The sequence below is a fragment of the Mercenaria mercenaria genome, chromosome 1 (genome assembly GCF_021730395.1).
Source record: "Mercenaria mercenaria strain notata chromosome 1, MADL_Memer_1, whole genome shotgun sequence".
NCBI classification, from domain to species: domain Eukaryota; kingdom Metazoa; phylum Mollusca; class Bivalvia; order Venerida; family Veneridae; genus Mercenaria; species Mercenaria mercenaria.
Window position 1 is genome coordinate 2,073,858 of NC_069361.1, and position 22,551 is coordinate 2,096,408.

At 34.7% G+C, this 22,551-nt stretch overlaps 2 protein-coding genes and 1 long non-coding RNA gene across 4 annotated transcripts in view; 2 read left to right on the forward strand and 1 right to left on the reverse strand.

Moving 5' to 3' along the window:
• Nucleotides 1-2,535, reverse strand: part of LOC123545179 (tectonin beta-propeller repeat-containing protein 2-like) — a 54,181-nt gene extending 51,646 nt beyond the window's left edge. For both annotated transcript variants that reach the window (XM_053537879.1, XM_053537878.1), the window contains exon 1: nt 2,398-2,535. The gene's annotated coding sequence lies outside the window, so the exon portion shown is untranslated. The remainder of the gene's footprint in view (nt 1-2,397) is intronic.
• LOC123545182 (lactoylglutathione lyase-like) lies at nt 2,530-10,636 on the forward strand. Its single transcript, XM_045331517.2, has 6 exons — nt 2,530-2,671; nt 5,127-5,209; nt 5,766-5,906; nt 7,547-7,614; nt 8,726-8,815; nt 9,611-10,636. The coding sequence occupies exons 1-6, from the start codon at nt 2,603-2,605 to the stop codon at nt 9,733-9,735; spliced, it is 576 nt and encodes a 191-aa protein (XP_045187452.2). The 5' UTR covers nt 2,530-2,602; the 3' UTR covers nt 9,736-10,636.
• An 11,051-nt stretch (nt 10,637-21,687) lies between these two features.
• Nucleotides 21,688-22,551, forward strand: part of LOC123545178 (uncharacterized) — a 37,114-nt gene continuing 36,250 nt past the window's right edge. Inside the window, exon 1 of the long non-coding RNA XR_008370114.1 lies at nt 21,688-21,947. This is a non-coding gene — a long non-coding RNA (uncharacterized LOC123545178). The remainder of the gene's footprint in view (nt 21,948-22,551) is intronic.

Sequence of the window (22,551 nt, forward strand, 5' to 3'; positions counted from 1 at the left end):
GAGGGGTTTCCCTTCCCGTGTTCGATTTTTTTAAAAAGTCGAACCCAAATGGTGCTTTTTTAAGTATACCATACGCAAAAAAAACAAAACAACATGTATTTCATTACTTCTACATTTTCACATTATCATATAACCATCAATATATCATATACACTACACAGATGTCCACTTCTTTTATAAGTATTTTCGAACAACACATATGTCCTTCCAATTCTTTTGTACTAACACTAACAACAAATAGGCATTCTTTTTTCATGTAAGTGTCTGTCTTTGGCACTGTGCCATTCCTTTACTGCACCACTGAAATTAAAGTCATTCATTTTTTTGTCCCTGCATGGACACCATGAGTAAAGCATTAAGCGCTTTCATGCTCACTGGTGAATGGTGGGTGGTCTTTACACTTTGAACTGCTGAAACCTCTCACAATCTGAAAGTACAAAAAAAAGTATTTGTTATTTTCCCAGAGCAAGGATAACCAAGGATGGATTTATATTGTAGAAGTCCCTAAGATTTGACATTTGTGTTCTTCTGCACAATGAACTGCAACAGTATTTCTGTTAAATATTTGTTGGTGTTAACAACACCATTGCAGCTTTTTTACACACAGAAGCAGGTTCTGTATTTCAAGTTTAACTATGTATTTTACTGCAAGCAGCAAGTTTCAGAAAGAACATGATTGTATACACACCAGCTGTGGACGTTGGTAGAAGCAGTCCCACTGTAGCGACTTTGCACAGGTTTTGGTGAGACTCGGACAGATTACCAATAATCCACTCCATTGTGCTCAAAGTGTTCATCTGTGGTAAGGGTGGCTTTCGCCTGTGCCCATTCAATAACCGCACAGTCTTGTTCAAGGGAGAAGTGTGATGAAAGAGCCTGAAATGAAACATAAGTTACAATGACATGTTTCAATGACTTGACAAAATGAATCATAACTTTTTTGTTGTTGATAGTTTCTTGTTTGTTTTTTCTTCTAAAATTCTTTGGTTCATGATGCTGTAAATATATTCAGTAAATAGAAATTCTAAATAAATCAATGTTTATTTAGCATAGAAATATTGACTTCCTTGAAATACAGCAGAAGAGAATTCATTCATCCCTTTTACTGACTAGCCCGGTTCTTTACGTGAGAAAGTAGGCAGTTTATTACTGGTCTTTCCCAGGAACGATGGTTAGGTAACCTGCCCTAAATTTTGTAATTCCACTGAAACTTGTATCATTTGGTCTTTTCATGTTTACTTTAAGAGATACAAAAGCAAAGTGAAACAAAAATATCATAGTAGATAAAGTTTAATATTTAGAAATTAATAGCACCTTAAACAATACAGGACAATACAGTAGTAATCAAACATCCTCGAAAAAGTTTGCTTCAGTTCATCCGGAACATTGATTTCAAACTTCAAACAGTCAAAGAATCACTGGTCATTTTAATACAGTTGCCTTTCTCAACTAATTATTACACGATAACAATTAACTTACCCATGCATGCCGCCACCAACTGTTATCCCATTTCTTTGCATAGTCTAATTATAATCCTTAACTAATTATATTCCAATCACTCCTGTTCCAATTAACCGCAAACTTGTGAAAACACAGACTTTCATCAACACGTGTCGTATTTAAACCCTTATCAGCTGATCAGTACACGGTAAACAGCTAGCTACACTGTGTATTCATAATTTACCTGAGGTATCTCGCGGGGATCGCTTACTGATTTAAGATGCTGCGCTAATAACTGAGGCACCGCGCAGGATATTTAAGCACTGCAGGAAGCTATATTTCGTGTTTTAAGCGCTGCGGTAGCGCGGCGCCTTATGCGGCTGGGGAAGGGCCTGACTTCCTTTTCTATGTTCATTGTAAATTTACTTCGTTATACCCAAGTGGAAACTGGCAGGTACTCGAAAATGCAGCTCACTTATTGGTCAGTTAGAACCCCTAATGTACTGCGGCAAGCAATGTACTGTGATATGTCATGATAAAGTTATGAATGGGTCTTGCTATGTCAGTATGTGTGACAACTCTCAGAAGATTGTTTACTTTATGTAGAACATTAGAAACTTTATATACTACTGTCATACCAAATTTCCCATCCTGAATGTGCTATATACCTTACTGGAAAATATACCCAGTCTGTAGATAGTCTGTCACAGTCAATGCAACACAAAAACAGTCAAAATGCAAAGTGAAAGTACAAACAACTCGATAAGTAGATTTCAAGATTTCACTTCATTTACGAAACCTTTTCTCTGCGCATTTGAATATATGTAAATGACGGGAGCGGTGGCAACTTTCCCAGAGAGTAAAATATGTGCAAATAAAGGAACACAACTTTTTACAAGAAAATACAATTGTTCAGATGTCGCGAAATCGTATTGCATTTCAAATTAGAGCACCTACCTGTTTGAATATTTTTAATATCCTCTCAGGTCACCTAAAGCGCTTGCTTTAAGATGTAATTCACTCACAAAACACAAACTTAGTGATTAAAATAATCAGAATAAATGAAATAAGTACTTTGACATTTTTGGTCAGCTGACAGCCGGTGATCTGTTAAAAAGCATTCATGTGAAAATTTAAAGTACACCAAAATTTACGTTGAAAAATGTCAGAGAGATTTTTGACCGAAGAGGAGGTTGCCAAGGCCTGTCATGAGCCTGATGAGTCCACAAAGGTGAGATATACCATATAGCTTACTGCCTAACTGACTGTCATGCTTATCCACTGAAATGATATGCAGATACTGAATAAAGAGCATCTTCTGTCTTATATTTCGGAAATGCTCTATTCGGACAATGATGCATGAAACGTTAAGTATTCTCGGACAGATGTAAATGAAAACGTTAAATATTCTATTTGAGAGATATTATGCTCCATTCTTTGACCTCTGCCGTGCGCTTCTGTAAGATGTAATGTATTGACAAATACATCAACTGTACAGAGCTGCTTACAGCTGCACCAATTTTTTGTTAGCTTTTAATACTTTCTCTATATTCCATATAGCAAAACTATCAAAGGGACACAACTGTGGTAAAAATAGTCACATCAAAATTCCTTCCTTTATGATCATCGGCACATCAAGCTTGTTCATCTGTGAAAGTTTGTTGCAAATCAGGCTAATAGTGTGGGAGGAGTTGAAAACACAAGATTTTTCTCTATCTTCTATAAAGCAAAACTATGAAAAGGCCATAACTGTAGGTAAAAATGTCACAGAAAAAATTCCTTCCTTTATGCTCATCAACACATAAGCTTGTTCATCTGTGAGAGTTTGAGGCAAATCAGGCTAACAGTGTGAGAGGAGTTGGACAAGATTTCAGGAGGTATGTACGGACGGACATACATACGGATGGAGGCAACGCTATATGCCCCGCACATAAATGTTGGGGCATGAAAAGCTTTAAAGAACCTCTCTCATGAACTCATCAAACTTGCTCTGTAGCATTATTGTACGGTCTTCTCCAAAATTTATTCAAATTACAACAGTAGGCCCTTCTAAAAGGCGGCTAAAGTTAGAAATACCTTCAAACAGCTTCTTACCATGAACCATACATGTGATACGTCCCGGATTGTCCGGGATTGTCCCGGAAATTACATACTCGTCCCTGTGTCCCGGACAGTCTTAAAATGTCCCAGAAAAATAAAAATACAGGAACAAATGAAAACAATCCCCCAAAAAACTTGTGTTTGTCTATAATTTGTTAAATTTTACACAATAAACAGTCCCCGTTGTCACATTGTTTATTCCTAATCACTTTATGCCCTCGAGCGGGCGAGCGAGATACGTGTTGATTAAGCCAGCTTTGATCACGCGACGATCTTTTGATGACACTGATTAAGTTACAGTCAGTTATTATGATGACCCTGATTAAGAACTGACAGGATTATGCAATCAATAACTGTTTTATGATAGTTAAATTAGTCGTAAATCACTTTGTTTTTAGCACGTTGGCGGTAAAGCTACATGTAGCCTTTATGGAAGAGATTATTGAAAACGGTCAATTAAACGATAATTATTTTAAAAGGTTGTAATTATTTAAGATCTAGATCGATTGTCACACATATTTTAAATTAAAATGCTGAATGCCTTTGCCGACCGACCCATGAAAATTGACCAGACTCCAAATATTTTATATTGTCGATTTTATCTACAAGATTTATTTTATTCCTTTAAGGATTCATTTAATTATTAGATAAATGTTTAAGCTTTAGAATGATACCAAATTAGCAAGAATCTAAATCACGATGACCAGGTTGATTCTTCGTATATAGTAAGTCTCCTAATTCTGTTCACCTCGGGAACGCAATAAATTCACGTGCCGAACTATAGATGTATTACCCGTATACATGTATTTACCTCCCTTAGAAAGCTAGACGACATTTGCCGCAAATTAATACAAGCGAGTGAACAATGTTTAGTCTCGGGAAACTACATGTATATTATGATATTTTTGCATGAAACAGATGAATACCAATGTCACGGTGTATGTCCCGGACAAAAGGTAAAAATCCCGGAAATTTTAACTCAGAATCCCGGAAACGTTCTGAAAAATTATGGCATGTATGCATGAACTGCTTGATGTATCTTTATCAAACTTTGTCTATGGCAAGTCCTCTCAAGTTTGTTTCAAGTAGGGGCACTTGGCCAAATTTAAGGACAGCTAGAGTTATAAGTAGAAAGCCTGGATCAAACTTGGTCTGTAGCATCATTACAAGGTCCTGTCCCAAATTTGTTCAACTGAGGGCACTTGGCCCCATTTAGTTGCAGCTAAAGCTAAGATTATAATTTGCCCCTTGGTTAGAGTTTTGATGCTCTTTCACTTGTCTCTTGTTATTGCTTGATGGACTTGCTTCAAACTTTATGTTGTTATTTCTCATCAACATCCAGATCATTTTGCACAAGAGCTAAAAGCTCTCACACCAATATTTCATGAATTATGCTTCTTTGTAAAATGAAATTTTTGAACTGTACACATTTTGTTTTGTAAATGTTAGTAATAATTTTAATAAAAGAAAAAGAAAAAAAAGAAAAAAAAGAATTATGCTTCCTTCATGCTAAAGTTTTGATGCACTTTCAGCCTATCTCAAGTTATAACTGAAATTCTCACAGAAATAATGAATAATATTTGCAGGATTTCATAATGCAGCAGACGATGTACAGAATTAAGGACCCAAAAAGGTCGTTGGAATTCTACACGAATATTCTTGGAATGAGGTATGTGTAACTTAAAGTCCAAGATTGAATGGACAGTTCTATATTTAAAAAAGCTGAAAGATAACGTTAACAACTGGAAATGAATTTGTATCCCAAAGGCCACAACTGTATAGCCTGTCTTAAAAGTATTTCTTCTTATTTATGTTCTAGGTGTACAATTTTGTTGTTTAGCCCTAACATTTGTAGGTTATAATATTTGAGAAATATGCATGAAATACTTTGCTACTTTAGGAGGGAAATATTATTACTCATAAAAAAAAGCAAAGCATAAACTTATTTTGGTCTCAATTTTTGCAGTTAACACTTACCATGCTGGACATGATTGATTCTGCCTTTACATCCAGTATAGATCATTATCCATGCAGTCTGATCATGATCTGCACTGTTCGCCATTCAGTCAGTACCTTTTTGGTAAGCACCCCTTTTAACAATTAATGGTACTGTCTTAAATTGAAAGATCGACAAGTTCATTATAGAAATTTAGCTGGATAATGGTTGAAGTCTATGGGCTGTTGGACTAAATACGTTATCAATGTGTTTTTTCTCTTTCAACCAGGTTGCTTCAGCGGTTTGACTTTCCTGCTATGAAGTTCTCACTGTATTTTATGGGGTATGAAAAGGCCGAGGACATCCCGGAGGACAACAAGGAGAGAGTTAGATGGACATTTTCCAGACCTGCCACTATAGAACTTACCCAGTATATACACACATCATTTCTAAGATTTTTAGCTGACCTGAGCCAAAGGCTTATGGTGAGCTTTTGTGACCGCTCAATGTCCGTTGTGTGTTGTCCGTCGTCCGTCCGTCAACATTTTCTAAAACAATCTTCTTCTTGAAAACCACTGGACAGAATTACATCAAACTTCACAGGAATGATCCTTGGGTGGTTCCCTTTCAAAATTGTTCAAAGAATTGAATTCCATATAGAACTCTGGTTGCCATGGCAACCGGAAGGAAAAACTTTAAAAATTTCTTGTCCAAAACCGCAAGGCGTATAGCGTTGATATTTGGCGTGTGACATCATCTAATGGTCCTCAATCAAGATTATTCAAATTGTGCCCCTGGGGTGAAAAGAGGCCCCACCCCGGGGGTCATAATTTTTACATAGATTTATATAGGAAATTTTTTTTTAAAAATCTTTCTGCCTGAAACTGCAAGGCCTAGGCTTTTGATATTAAGTATGTTGCCTTTCCTAGTGTTTCTCTACCAAGAGTGTTCAAATTATGCCCAAGGGGTGGAAAGAGGCCCTCAAAAATTATCAGATCATATTACCTAGACTGTTTAATTATAATTATCTGATGGCCCCAAGTCATTAGGGGTCACCGGACTGTGACCTTGACCTACTGGCCTACTTTCTTATTTTGTAAGATACAACCTTGAAATTTGGATGACATATACAGTTTTGCACACCGATCTTAAAACTCACTTTCAGTGACCACGAATATGACCTACTGACCTACTTTGTAATATTTTAGCATCAGTTTGCCATTTTGAATATGTGGCTCATATCACTCAGGTGAGCGATTCAGGGTCATCGTGACCCTCTTGTTTAACAAATTTACAATATTAAAAATCCAAATACATTGTACATCTTAGAGCTAATAACATTGTACCAGTTGTGCAAGGAATTTATGATTTATTGGCTGTAAATCTTGTTTACTAGACCTCATAACAGAACTGATATACCATGTTGAAAACTGCTTAAATAAAGCATTAAGGAAGAATATAATTTCTTGAAACAACATGCCAGTGTATTGACAGTAATGTTGAAAAAACATGAGAGTACAACAGGTTCTACATATATTGTACTGTAGAGTTACTCTTGAGGTACCTGAACAGGAAATGCTTCAGGATAGTTAATCTAGACTTAATATCTGTTCCACCCTTAGGAGCCTGCCTTTATTTGTTTGTTTTGAGCTAGGCACCCTTTCTCCACAGTATTTCAGTTATGTAACAGGATTCTGTTCCAGTACTAACCAGTTCTTTACCAGTACTAACCAGTTCTCTGAGATTAACTGGCAGCTTCCCCACAGGAATCAGAGATGGAGGACGTATGATTTCAGACATACATGTCTTTTATCAGTGATCCAGTTGAGCATATTTCTAGCCTGTTGATCAAACTCAAAACCCTGTGTTTCATAGATCAGTGCTGTCCCAATTGAGCTAAGTATGCTGGCTAGAAACTTGTCTTTGAAGCATTGTGTATGCCTACATGGAACTGCATCAGGTTTAATTCATACTGTTCAAAATATATTTTCGATGTATAGTAACCACTTTTAACAGGAATGGCTTTCAAAGTCTGCTTATTCAATTTTTGGTCTTTTTCTTGTTTTTTAGCAACTGGGGAACAGAGAAAGAGGAAGGTGAACCATATCATAATGGCAACTCTGATCCAAGAGGATTTGGTATGTGATTTTCGGCAGGATACAGATTAAAATTTATTCTGCTTTCCAAAGTCAGCTGGCTAAAACCTTTCAATATGATTGTTAGAAACAAGTTTTACTTGTTATAAAACTGATTATGAACTTATTATACACCCATTTTTGGAGAAAAAACAGGACGTATTATGTGATGGTGCATGCATCTGTCCGTCTATCGTAAGGTCAAAATTGTCCATATTTCGTGTCCGGAGCATAACTAAATAACCATTCAAGGTATTGACTTCAAACTTGGCATGTAGGTAGATGACGATGAGACAATGCGCAAAGCACATGAACCGGGTCTATAGGTCAAAGGTCATTGTCACAAATGGAACTCAAAGATAAAAAATTTCCGTTTTATTTTGTGTCCAGAGCATAACTTACTAACCATTCTAGATATTGACTTCAAACTTACAATGTAGGTAGATATTGATGAGGAAACATGCAGAGTGTATGAACCAGGGTGGTAAGTCAAATGTCAAGGTCTGAGCAAGGTGAAATCTGCCATCGTATTTCATGTTCAGAGCATAACTTAAAAAACTATTAAAGGTATTGACTTGATACTTGGAATATAGGCAGATGTTGATGCAGACTGCAACAATTTACATAGCAAGCCCCCACTACCCTGATTTTCATTTAGCTTCTTGCCCTTTAGTGTTCTAGTATTCAGTCACATTCCCTGCCAAATTTGGATTCCACCACCTCAATCAGCACCCCCTCCCCAAGGAAAATTAAAGTTGACATAGTCTTGCATTGTCAGCAAGTAACATAAGGCTTTACAACAGTAAGTGTGGGTACCAGTGTCCTATAGACTCACATATAGATGTGGTTTGTTGGTATGGTTGTGTCAGTCCATGAAATTGAATTAATATCCATATCTATTACACATTTCAAATGGCCAAAATCACAGGCCTGTAATTGAATCATTTCTTAATATCAGAAAGTACTTAACGATATTGAAATTTGTTTATTTTTTCTGGATTCACATGCCAAGAAATTAAAAGAAATAAAACAAGATAGAGATTTCAAGATACATATTTATGTGTACACCTACTATGTTAATGCTATTTGATTTTTTTTTATTTATTTGTTTAAGGTCACATTGGATTGAATGTACCAGATGTTTACAAAGCATGCGAGAGGTTTGAGAAGATGGGTGTTAAATTTATTAAAACACCAGATGGAGGTTAGTAAAATCATAAATGTCAGAACTGGGAGACATTTTTTTTTTGAGCACTTCCAAGAAGATTAGTTTGAGATATTGAAAAACTAAGTCTGTAGCAAGCTGTTAGGCTCATTTTAAAGACACTGGTATGTTGTACACATAGATACTATTGTAAAAGGCAAGATACATTTTCATGTTTCTGCATCAGTAACACTTCTTAAGTGAAAATTCAGTTAAGCACTCTTAATGCTTCTTAAGAACTATTAAATCTTAAGAGTGTGTGATATAACCCATATTGATCACACTGTGAGTGATAATTTTTGCCAGTCTACTTTTACGCTGTGTATTAATTTCCAACTTTTGCATTAAGGTAGTTCTGCACGTTTGATAAACCGGAAGTGATGGCATAACGTCATTTATCTGGAAAACGTAGAATAAAGCTTGGATATATTCTGAAGTTTTGAAAAATCAGAGTTTTTTTAAGGGTTTTATTTTTTCATTGTAGAAAAAAATTTGATCTGAATGTGCATTACTGCCTTAAATGTTTGTATTTGAAATGTGACAAGATATCTCACATCATTTTTGTTTACATGTGTCTGTCTCCAATGCTGAGATTAAAGTCTGTTGCAAAATAATGTGTATTTTAAGGTAATTAAGCATAAGATAAAAGATTTGTTTTGATATCTGTGCTCAAAATGAGACAATTTTCACTATTGCTACGTGCTCATTAAAAAATGTAAAAAAAATTGTCTCATTTCTTGGTGAGCTATATTTCATATTCACTGAAAGCAAACAAATAGCTTCTGTATATTTCAGGGAAGATGAAAGGTTTGGCATTCATTCAAGACCCAGATGGTTACTGGATAGAAATTCTGAGTGCTAATCAAATGGCACAGGATATGACACCAAGCAAAAAACCTGAAACTGACACTAAGCAATAAACATTTTTTTTGTGTGTTTTAGAGCAATGCTAGTCATTATAATGACTTAAAAAATGACCTCAAAATGCCTTTACTTTGTTCATTGAAATTAATTTATTACCTACCTGTGATTGTTCATTTTCTCTCTTGATTTGTCATTTCTAATCCGTTATAATTGTATGTTTTTTAAGACATAATGTATCCCAGAAAGTTATTTACCATTTAATAAAACCATTGTTTGGAGTTCAGATGGGGAATAATATTATCACATAAGGGCACATGATAGGCATCAGAATGACAGAAATTGAATTTAAAGAGAAAATCATTGTTTGAGATGTATAATTTTGATTCTAATCTGATATCAAGGATTATTTTGTACATCCTTGATGACATACCCCAAATGTTTGCCTGTTTTATGTGGTTTTCTTTTCCTGTGTACCACTATCGTGTTTTACGCTAGGATGTAATGATTGGCTGTACAGACAGTGATTTTTTTGCATAAAGACGCACAGTTTCAGTCTTCTGCATTTAATAGAAAAAACGGGTCATGTTAGAATATTGTATTTATAATAAGTGTTATGAATACATGAAAGTATTATTTAATTAAGGAAGTTCTGATAAAAATGAAAAAGTAATGTTAACTCGAAGTCTTCCATACCACAATACTTGTTCATTTTCAGTAATTATACAGTTACAGCTATGATGTACTTGCTGCAAGTACTCCATTTATAAGTTACATGTGCCATGCTTTTTTACATTTGCAAAGCCTTGTGTTCATAGCCATGATCATGTTTTCATTGCTCTGTTGATAGAATATGGAAAATTACTGTATTGTGAGATGCAGGTAATTTCTTCTGATCAGCTAGTAGGCTTGTTTTTGTGCGAAAGGATTTATAAATAAACAGAATTTTATCAAATATTGCATCACTGTTTTTTGAAGATCATTTGTGCTGTCAATGGTAATCACAAAACAAGTCAGTAATGTTGCTGTACAATATACAATGTATTGAGAAAATGAGACCATATACCAATGCCCCTTTGCCCGCACCCCATTTGATATGAGGACACAAAAAGTGTGTCCTTTTTATAAGGGCACTTATTTTGACTGAACTGTTAAACTATGGTAATGGGACTTAACATTGTGAATATTCACCTTGTTATATTGAATATTTGTGTCAAGTTGATTGTATGTATAAAGAAATTGAAAGACCGAGAAAAAAGAAGTGTAAACCTAACCTTTCAGTTAAATGTCATCTATCTGACGTCTTTTTATATTACAGAGAATGCAATTTTCAAATTATTTGAATATTTGTCCTTTAATAGACGGGACAAGAAAAATGTCATAAATTCTTTGACCCTTAAGTGTGACCTTGAATATTTGTCTTTATATAGACGGGCTAGAAAAATGTCATAAATTCTTTGACCATTAAGTTTGACCTTAAATATTTATCCTTTTATAGACAGGACTAGAAAGATGTCATAAATTTTTTGACCATTAAGTGTGACGTTGAATATTTGTCCTTTTATAGATGGGTCTAGAAAGATGTCATAAATTCTTTGACCATTAAGTGTGACCTTGAATATTTGTACTTATATAGACTCGACTAGAGAAGTGTCATAAATTCTTTGACTGTTAAGTGTGACTTTGAATATTTTTCCTTATATAGACGGGACAAGAAAAATGTCATATATTCTTTTACCGTTAAGTGTGACCATGAATATTTGTACTTATGTAGATGGGACTAGAAAAATGTCATACATTTTTGACTGTCAACTGTGACCTTAAATATTTGTCCTTTTATAGACTGGACAAGAAAAATGTCCTAAATTCTTTGACCTTTAATTGAGACCTTGAATATTTGTCCTTTTATAGACCGGACTAGAAAGATGTCATTAATTCTTTGACTGTTAAGTGTGACATTGAATATTTATCCTTTTATAGACGGGACTAGAATATTTATCCTTTTATAGACGGGACTAGAAAGATGTCATAAATTCTTTGACCATTAAGTGTGACCTTGAATATTTGTCCTTTTATAGACGGGTCTAGAAAGATGTCATAAATTATTTGACCATGAAGTGTGACCTTGAATATTTGTACTTATATAGATTGACTAGAGAAGTGTCATAAATTTTTTGACTGTTAAGTGTGACCTTGAATATTTTTCCTTATATAGACAGGACAAGAAAAATGTCATAAATTCTTTTACCATTAAGTGTGACCATGAATATTTGTACTTATGTAGATGGGACTAGAAAAATGTCATAAATTTTTGACTGTCAAGTGTGACCTTGAATATTTGTCCTTTTATAGACTGGACAAGAAAAATGTCCTAAATTCTTTAACCTTTAAGTGTGACCTTGAATATTTGTCCTTTTATAGACGGGACTAGAAAGATGTCATAAATTCTTTGACTGTTAAGTGTGACCTTGAATATTTATCCTTTTATAGATGGGACAAGAAAAATGTCATAAATTCTTTGACATTTAAGTGTGACCTTGAATATTTATCCTTTTATAGACTGGACTAGAAAGATGTCATAAATTCTTTGACTTTTAAGTGTGACTTTGAATATTTGTACTTATGTAGACGGGACAAGAAAAATGTCATAAATTCTTTTGTCCATTAAGTGTTACCTTGAATATTTGTCCTTTTATAGACTGGACTAGAAAGATGTCATAAATTCTTTCACAGTTAAGTGTGACCTTGAATATTTATTCTTTAAAGATGGGACAAGAAAAATGTCATAAATTTTTTGACCTTTAAGTGTGACTTTGAATATTTATCCTTTTATAGACGGGACTAGAAAGATGACATAAATTCTTTTGACCGTTAAGTGTGACCTTTAATATTTGTCCTTATATAGACGGGACAAAAAAAAAATGTCATAAATTCTTTGACCGATAAGTGTGACCTTGAATATTTGTACTTATGTAGACGGGACAAGAAAAATGTCATAAATACTTTGACCATTAAGTGTGACCTTGACCTCGGGATTAAAAGTACTAGTGTTGTCATGTTATAGTGATTCATTTGTGTATCCACCCGTATTAAAGCAAAAGATTGACTATTAAATTGTGACTTTCCTTTTAGCTAGATATCTGAGTCCATGATAGGGTCTCCCTATTTTGCAGACATTTTAGCAGATTGCAGTTTTTTGCCTGAACTGCAGACTTTTTCCACAGTTTGCAGATAAGAAACTTGTTATTTCTCCACATGATGTCATTCCCCACAGTGTTCTGCTACAGTTTTGCTATATAATGTAATTAAACAGAAGATTAATAAGGTGATAAGCAAAGATTTTAAGTACATTTAACTATTTAACATATAACTAATACTAAGTTTTAGTGTTGATTGTCCAAAAAGTATTATTTATTTCAAAGTGAGTTGCTCAGGTACTTTTTTTCTTCATATCCCATATATTTTAAATATCTTCTGTATTATAGCATGAAAAGCTACAAACAATTATTTTGCTGACCATTTTATGGCTTAAGATCGAACAGATTCGAGAGTTCCTGGAAGATTTTGTTAACTATAAGCCAGCTTTGAAAGACCTGCCATATTTCTGAAATTTTGAGGAACTTCAGGAAACTTATCTGTCAATTACAAACCAAGACCTCAGAACTTGACATTTTGCCTACGAAAATGTTGAAGTCATTTCTGAACGTGCTGTTTCCTCCAATTACTAGGCTAGTGAATTTTTCCCTAACTCAAGGAGTTTTTCCAACTAGATGGAAAAGGGCGATTGTAAAGCCACTTTTGAAAAGTCATGAAAACATTAACTTGAAATTTTAAGCAAAAAAGGGGGATAATTAAAAACATATTGTGCGAGAGTTATTGTCCTTGTGTCATATGATGTGGATGATGATGTGGAACAGCTGTTTAAAGTTTAAATCAAAACTGTTTAGTAACAGAGATAGAGTGAAAGTGCATAAAAACTATAACCTGAAATTTTGAGTAAAAATGGGGATAACTCATAAAACACAGGTGTCACAGTCCTGGTCCTTGTGTCAAATGACGCCCCCTTTTTACTTTAAAATTCTAAGAAAAAAGGAGGCATAATTCATGAAAAATTGGTGCCAGAGTTATGGACCTTGTGTCATATGATGTAGGTGATGATGTGGAACAACTTTTAAATTTGAATCAAATCCATATAGTAATAACTGAGATAGAGTGAAAGTGCACCAAAACTTTAACCTGAAATTCTGTGTTAAAAGGGGGGATAGTTCACGAAATATTGGTGTGAGTTATGGCCCTTATGCTATATGATGTGGGTGGTGATGAGGAATTACTAATTTAAGTTTAAAGCAAATCCATCAAGAAATTACAGAGATGAGGAAAAAAAAAGAGAAAGTGCATCAAAACTTTAACCAAGGTGGGGACGCAGAAAGACCCCGACGCCGGAGCGAGTAGAATAGCTCTCCATATACTTCGTATAGTCAAGCTAAAAATCCCTTGATGAATGTTGGAGTTAACAACCTTTCACGAAATTGTGAACGGATGGACGTCCGTCCGTCCATTCCTACAGTAAATTTCCTTTAAGTAAACTCTAATTTCATTATTAGGAAACTATAACATATAACGAATTATGCCTATGAATCTTATACCCAAACACACACTGGCCATAGCTTCACCAGATCAGGTGGTTCCAACGTTGTTTGAGTGGTGAATTTTACGCAAAACAAGTGGAGAAAAACATTACCGGTCTTGTAAGAATGATTTAAAGGAATTTCAACCCGTTGTACAACCAAATTAAATGAAAGTGCATCTGGAGCGCAAATGTGTCCAATTCATAGCACATGTGTTTTTTTAGCTTAGATTTATGCCATTTATTCAAACATTTCTGTACTAACAGTCTGGTCTTGTTACTATTTTAGAGTAACGTTCGCATCATATACAGTGCGAATATGGATCAAGTTATTATTGAAACACTTCATATGTTTAGGACTACTTCTTAAGACAAACACTGCGTATTTCAGAGAATTATTCAAGCCTAACACAACGCAGTTTCAAGTTTGTGACTACGCAACGCAATCAAGTGGATACCGTGCCGAGCCTTTAGTCATCATGGCCTCACAGAACGTTCTATATCATTATATTGTCCACACTGTTTTAATATATGGTATTTACATTTTTTTTCGCTTAACATTAGACGGAATCTATCAATGAAAAAAAAGAACAAGGCTGAATTTCTAACAGGAAATGTCACGTACCGGATACGCAGCTTCCCCAGACTGTAACTTTCAGTACGTGGACGCGCAGACGACAAGCAAAAACGTACACAGTCAGACAAAGCAAGCAGACAAGGACAAAACGAACAAACAAGGGAACTAGTTTTCCTTTTCTCAGCTAGTCTTGAAAGTGTAGAGAAAGAACGTTTGCATATCGTCAGTTTAATATTATAGTTACATGATATATACTGAGCGAAAACCTCCAATTAGACCCCTACATGTCTGTCAAAGACCCTGGCCACATGGAATAAAGCAGAAAACGTACTGAATGTCACTTCTGAATAATTGTATTCTTGTGTAATGATAATAGGGAATTTTCTTTCAAAGAATATTGACAATTGTAACATTGTCACAATGCTTACCTGACGTCGTGACATTCCTGCTTCCAGCATTCCTATAGCACGCGTCATTTCATAGAGTGTAGCGTAATGGCCTCTAAAAGCCACATGACACCAGTGTTACCAGACTTGTAAAACCTGTGGTAGAACTTTCACACACATATATAAGATTGAAGACACAATAGTTCATTTCTGATGTTTATTCAATTTCAGGTAGTTAAAGAAAGTCCTTTAATACAAGTAGTTTTATTGTCTCGGTGTCCATCTTTCAAATAATATTTAGCTACTGTAAAATGTTAAGAACTAATTATGTTTGAGTTGTCTTTCATGAAATCTACATATTTGGAAGGTAACCTAACGAGGCATAATAGTATTTTTGACCTACGTTGGCAGAACCACGGTTGGTGGCTCTGCCGCCTTGCCTCCCTGACTGTCTAGTACATAGACCTTTTATATGCACCGGCCAGACTGTTGATTACCAAATTAAGATGTAGTTTTCCTGGTGTTATGTCTTAACCTGCCCAGAGCTACGATAACTTGTCAGTTTTATAAGGTCAAGAGTTTCCGGTGAAAGCCTTTAACTAATTTTGAATGAATATATACTATCCAAGACATTGAATAATTTAGTCTTTTAAAACAATAGCCTAGCACCCCTTTTTGAAATTACATTACAAATTCCTTCATTTCTTCGCGAAAAAAAAACAATAAAAAAAGGTATTTTACTATCCTCGGAAACTTATTAATGTTATGAATTGTAATGCAAAAATAGGTGTTTGAACACATATACTTGTTTCTTATTGGTAATATCGGACGTTTTTGCTGACAAATATACAGATTTAAAACAAAAAGTGATGGACACAGAGCTAACAAAAATCAAAACGCGATGGGTAAATATTTGAAATAGTAATACAATTGTACATAAAATTCCACGCGACTATTTATTCTGTGTTTCGTCTTTGCCCAGTGGTATTACGTGCAGTCATCGTCATGTTGTAGGCTGTGTCATCAAGCGGCATGTACTGTGTAACCTCATCGGTGAGTTATTACATACTGAAATTGACTAAAAGTATGATCAGCAAATGTCATGCTGTTATTGAATTTCGACAGTTCATTCCCAATGGCATTTATATGTTCGGCTGTGATCTTGAAAGAGTTTCTCCGTCTAAAACTAAAATTGTTAGGTCATGCTTAAATGTCCATCAAGACGCATGTTATAAACTTATAAAGATTTTATTATCTTGTCACCATGGTTGTTGTAAACATTCATTGTTTCTATGGATATATATTTCCATGGAGTTTTTAATTCGAAGGCTAGTCCATGTGAAAACGACTATTTGAATTCTCCGTGTCATGAGCTCGACCAAATTCCCAATCTGAATATGAATTATTTTCCTCTTTGTTTCACAGAATTTCCAGTATGACTTTGCATTTTATTTCAATGATTTTTCCCATGATGACCATTTGCACAGCATTTTTATGCACACATAGCAAGTGTCTTCGCCCATTTTCCTGCCCCCTTACGTGTTTTTGAAATTTTGAACAAAATAGTTGTACCCAATTTATTACTTCCTTAATATTAATATTGTGTAATTTATATTTAGATCTATACGGTTTCAATACAAGAGGACATGACATACCAACTTTCTGACAGCTGGTGAAAGGCCTTAATAAAAAATGTTTGCCCTTAAGAAAATATTGATATTAATCATCTTCTATTTTCATTTACATTTATTTTACCATGCGTTTTAAATTCTATTTTGATGAACTGTATCTTTAACTTTTCATATGAATAACTTGTGCACATCAAAGATATATTCTCTACATATCTATTAAGTTTTAATAATGTTCCACACTACTCGTCAACTTGTACACGTGCAACAAGCTCGGTTAACATAAAAAGTTATCAATTGTGTCAATTTGATAAATATATCAACATATTAATTCAAAACAAAACGTTGACAAAATGCACGTATATTGTTCACTGCTCATAAAAAATATATGTTCGTAACGTAGACATACTTATCTACTATTCCGTAGGTATATTCTATAGGTTTCCCATGCTTCTGTTAGCATAGCCTTTATACCTAAAATAACACTAATCTAGTGTTCTTTGTGAGTCACTGCTCACAGGTCATCATCAAACACATTTCCTGTGTCTACCGTGGTCTTAGTTTCTGCCACGTTCCATTTACTATAATTACAATATCCGAACCTTCATCTTTTTTGAAACAGTAAACCCCATACAAACATTTTATCTAAATAATGCTGCAAAAAAAAAAAATATGATGACAAAATACTTTTAAAACAAGTATAGTCTAAATTATGAATTCAAATTGAATACAGGTATGTTAAAATATAGTTTGACATGCGAACTGCCAGAAGCAAAGTTGACCAGTTACCTACATGTTAACTAATATTTGACAGGTGTAATCTGAATTTTATAACATAAATGATATTTCCCACACGTTACTTTGACAACTGAACTTGCTTTTAATTTTGTCATAACATACAACTTGTAACTTTAATAAAAATCCTCAAACAGATAAACTGCCAGCAGCATAATTTGTTTTCGTGTACTTTACATTTGTAATTTCATTTTATCCTCTTTTTTTGTATTTTTCTATTTTATTTGTAAACAGTTTAGTTTACTCCACTGTTCATCTTATATCTTTCTTGATAGGCACCGCTTGTTAATGCGTACCTTTAGAAAAAAACATATATTAGGTCTTATTTATAACCTAAAACCCTATGGCGGTATATTTATGAAGTAATATATCAATTGTTTTATAACCATGATACATTGACAGCTTTCGTCTGCCCGATTTAGCTAATTTACAGAGATTTTCAAATTTTATATATTTCAGTGTTTTGCTTTATTTTGCTTTATTTAATTTTCGCCTACCCTACAAGATTTGTAAATATTTTCATACATAACTCTGATTTGATACATAATTTTATTAAGGCAAACTTTTCAGTAACAGTTTTAATTATAAATTGCATTTCGTGCTAGATTGAATTCAACTATTTTTTCTCCCAAAATATGCCCAAAACTTTTAAAAGGAAAAATAGACATTTCTACTTGCGTTTTTGAAGATCTAGTGGCTCGTGTCGTCTTCTCAGTTCGGCGTGATGTATAGTGGCAGAGTACTTCGTGTAATACGTGGCCGCAACAATCTCGCAGAGAACATCCTGGTCCTCGGATACCAAAAACCGCCTTGTAGCGTAATGGCCTCTAAAAGCCACATGACACCAGTGTTACCAGACTTGTAAAACCTGTGGTAGAACTTTCACACACATATATAAGATTGAAGACACAATAGTTCATTTCTGATGTTTATTCAATTTCAGGTAGTTAAAGAAAGTCCTTTAATACAAGTAGTTTTATTGTCTCGGTGTCCATCTTTCAAATAATATTTAGCTACTGTAAAATGTTAAGAACTAATTATGTTTGAGTTGTCTTTCATGAAATCTACATATTTGGAAGGTAACCTAACGAGGCATAATAGTATTTTTGACCTACGTTGGCAGAACCACGGTTGGTGGCTCTGCCGCCTTGCCTCCCTGACTGTCTAGTACATAGACCTTTTATATGCACCGGCCAGACTGTTGATTACCAAATTAAGATGTAGTTTTCCTGGTGTTATGTCTTAACCTGCCCAGAGCTACGATAACTTGTCAGTTTTATAAGGTCAAGAGTTTCCGGTGAAAGCCTTTAACTAATTTTGAATGAATATATACTATCCAAGACATTGAATAATTTAGTCTTTTAAAACAATAGCCTAGCACCCCTTTTTGAAATTACATTACAAATGTCGCAACAGAGGCATATTCATTTTATTTCAGATGTTTTCTGCTTTTTGCTTACACAAAACGCCGGGCTCTGTGAAATACGCAACAAAAATAAAATTCAACCATATATTAAAAATACAAATGACAAAATCACGATTTGTACGTGCACAGCCAATCAAGGGATTTTCGCAAAATTATTTGATATTTGTGTAGGCAAACAGTTCAATAAAACGATATTTAAAATTCATTAGCTTACCTTTTAAAATTAAAAATATATTTACATTATTCAAGTGTCTAGTTGGAAGTTTTGCTCAGTATATGAATCTGTTGATGATATCAACACTTTCGACCAGCGTTTTCTTCTTTTTTTTTCTTTTTTTTTTTATTGCTTTTATGCTGAATTTCAGTATCGTCTGAAATATTCTGTCTAATAATAAATTTGAAATAGGTGACATAATTGTATGGCTATAATTCATGGTGCTGCTCGCTAGCTGTTTTATTACATTATCATATAAAGAATGTGCGCATTATCATGCATTTCCCAGTTTTCGCGGGACAGATTGACATTTTAGCAATGTGTACACTCAAGCTGCCACAGTTTAACAGTTTAAAACTAAATTCCATCAGCATCTTGATAACGTAAGTGGTTAAGGTCGCTGACTTCAAATCATTTGCCCCTCCTCGATGCGGGTTCCGATTCGAGCCTCACTCGAGGCGTTGCATTTTTCATGTGAGGAAGCCATCCAGCTGGCTTACTACCGTCGGTGGTTCTACCCCGTGCCCGCTCGTGGTAAAATAATGCACGTAGGGGCACCTGGGGTCTTCCTTAATCATCAAAGCATGACCTATAATTGTGTCGGTGCGACGTTAAACCCAACAACATAAATTAATTAATTAATAAATGATAACATAGGGTTCTTGCTTTATTATTTTCGTCCACATTTCTCCACTTGTTCTGCGTAAAAATCACCACTCAAGCAACGTTGAAACACTTGATACCGTGCGAAGCAGCGAGTAACTTTATTTTTATGAAAAGCTGAGTTACCTTATTTTTGTGAAAAGGAAATATTCAGGACACCGCTGTTTCCTGATAAATGGTCTTCAGTGTTTTTTTAAAGATGTCAAATTTTATAACGGCATTATCAGATTTTACTTTTTATTTATTTTATTATGTGATTGATAACAACTCATGCATTTGTAACAGCTTTGATCATAGTTTGGACTCTGACAGCACTCCATATATAGAATCACAGAGCAATACATGTATATCATTCGGGGTGTGGTATTTTATACAATAGAAGGATTAGCGCTATTGTTACGGTGAGAATTCGACACACCTGAACTGTGTAGATTTAATCACCTTTAAAGTCATTCTGTATCCACATACTATTATGTGCTACGCGAATTACAGTATGATCCGTGTGTCTACACAATGTAAATAATAACTGTTAAAATAAAATCACGACTATTTCTGCTGTTAGATATGGCTTTGCTTGTTTGTTTGTATATAGACTAAGTTTATTTATAGCCGTCACCGGTAATCCATGTGGGCGACTCCTCCAGAAGACTGTTAGTAATCAAGACTCTTATCCAAATGTTAGTAAGTTTTTAGTTGGAGAAGCGGGGGCTCAAACTCACGACCCCTGGTTTCGTAGTCAAACAGTGTTACCACTGGACCACTGCGTCCGCTCTTATGGCTTTTTACATGTATTTTCTTTTTATATAGCCATTTCAATCCCGTTTTCTTCATCTATCACGTCTATTTCTTCATCATATCTCGTCTATTCTGCCAATGCAGCATGACCGTTTAGTCATAATATCACCCGTCTGTGCTATTATTACATCTCGCCTGTCTTTTTTTTAGCATAATACCTCGTTTGTCCGACCGTCCTGTATCAGTACCTGTTCTCCACAAGTAACTGACAACGTTTCCACATGAATAAGGCGTAGAGAACGAATGATTTCAGAAATAAGTGACTTTTATCAAATTTTCACATAGAACATACGCCTCTCTCGGGAAATTTACGACCAAGCACAAATCTACGTATCGTGGGGTCGTGAGTTCTATTATGTTGATAAAAGACATTATGTGTGAAATCATACGTCTTCCAAGACAGTTCTTTCATTCATTATAAGCAGTTTGTTCAATAATTCATATACCATATGTTTATTCTAATATTATAATCGTCTTTATACCATCTGTCCCATCATTTCTCCAATGTGTATTATAGTATATGACAGAAAAAAATTCTAAATCGCTATGTTCAGCAGCGGAACTGACATGTCTGAGTTCTGTTTGGTGTTGCTTTTCGCGAAATGCAATAAATATAGTCCCTACCAAAACCTGCTATCGATAAATTACCGACAACCGGATGCAGCCCGTACACACCAAAATTCAAAATGCATTTGTTAGGTATGTTTCTTTACTTAGTACTGGTTGGTGAACGCCAGGAAGAAGATGGTCGAGAATTTTGTTCCACTAAATTTACAAAAGGAAGAAGGCCAAGGACTAACCAGGGGACGTCTGTTTTTAAACCACCTTGGTAGTTAATACGTGACATTCCATACCGGACAACGTGGTTGTACTCTTTCAAAACTAGCCTTAACAAACAAATCTGAATTGTGGTCAAGTAAAATGAGCAGTGTCCAATGAAATGTAATAAATCGTATTTTATTTGACATATTACTACATAACATAACATGTACGGTTGAACTGTTATCCTTGTGTAGCAGGTAACGGCTAGTGAAAGTGTAGTTTATGCTGACCGAAGTGCGAATCACGTGACATTTGTAGAGAGTGAGCTCGTGTTCATTCAGTAGGCAGTTTTTCAAGGACAAAGAACATGAAGAACGAACACGGAGCGAAAAAGGAAGGTAAATTAATTTAGAAAAAATGTTTAATTAAAGTTTTGCTTTTTAGACTTGAGTATTTTTTAACAGAGTCAGCATGAACCAATTTTCTAGATTTATTGAGATTGATAAAGCAGTGGTCATGGTGTGTTATCTAGGTTTGTGCCAGTTTCCTGTAAAATGCATGGTTAGTTGCCAGGTCTGAGATAGGCAGTATCCCATAAAAGTCAGTGCCTGCATTAAGAATAATGTTGGGTAGTTTTTCCTCTAAATATTCATTGATATTATTTGGTCATAAGATCTTGATTGAACATATTTTTAGGTCAGAACCAGCATCCTAAGATCCCTTATCTTAATTGCCCTCATCCCCAAAATCATTATGTTGCTTGGAAACAATCTGTCAGGCTATGCATAATGTAATTTTCTCCCAGATTCACTGCCTTTTCAATGAACATAGTGTGTAGTTCAAACCTGTTTCTGCTACTGACATCCGGTGATTTTGAACTTAAATTGTCTGCAATGATCACAAAATAATTATCCCCTTTCATTGTTTTTGTTTAGTCCTCTTGCAGTAAGGTCAATATGTCTTCAAAATGTCTCTTTGGATGACAGCTTTGACAGGCATGAG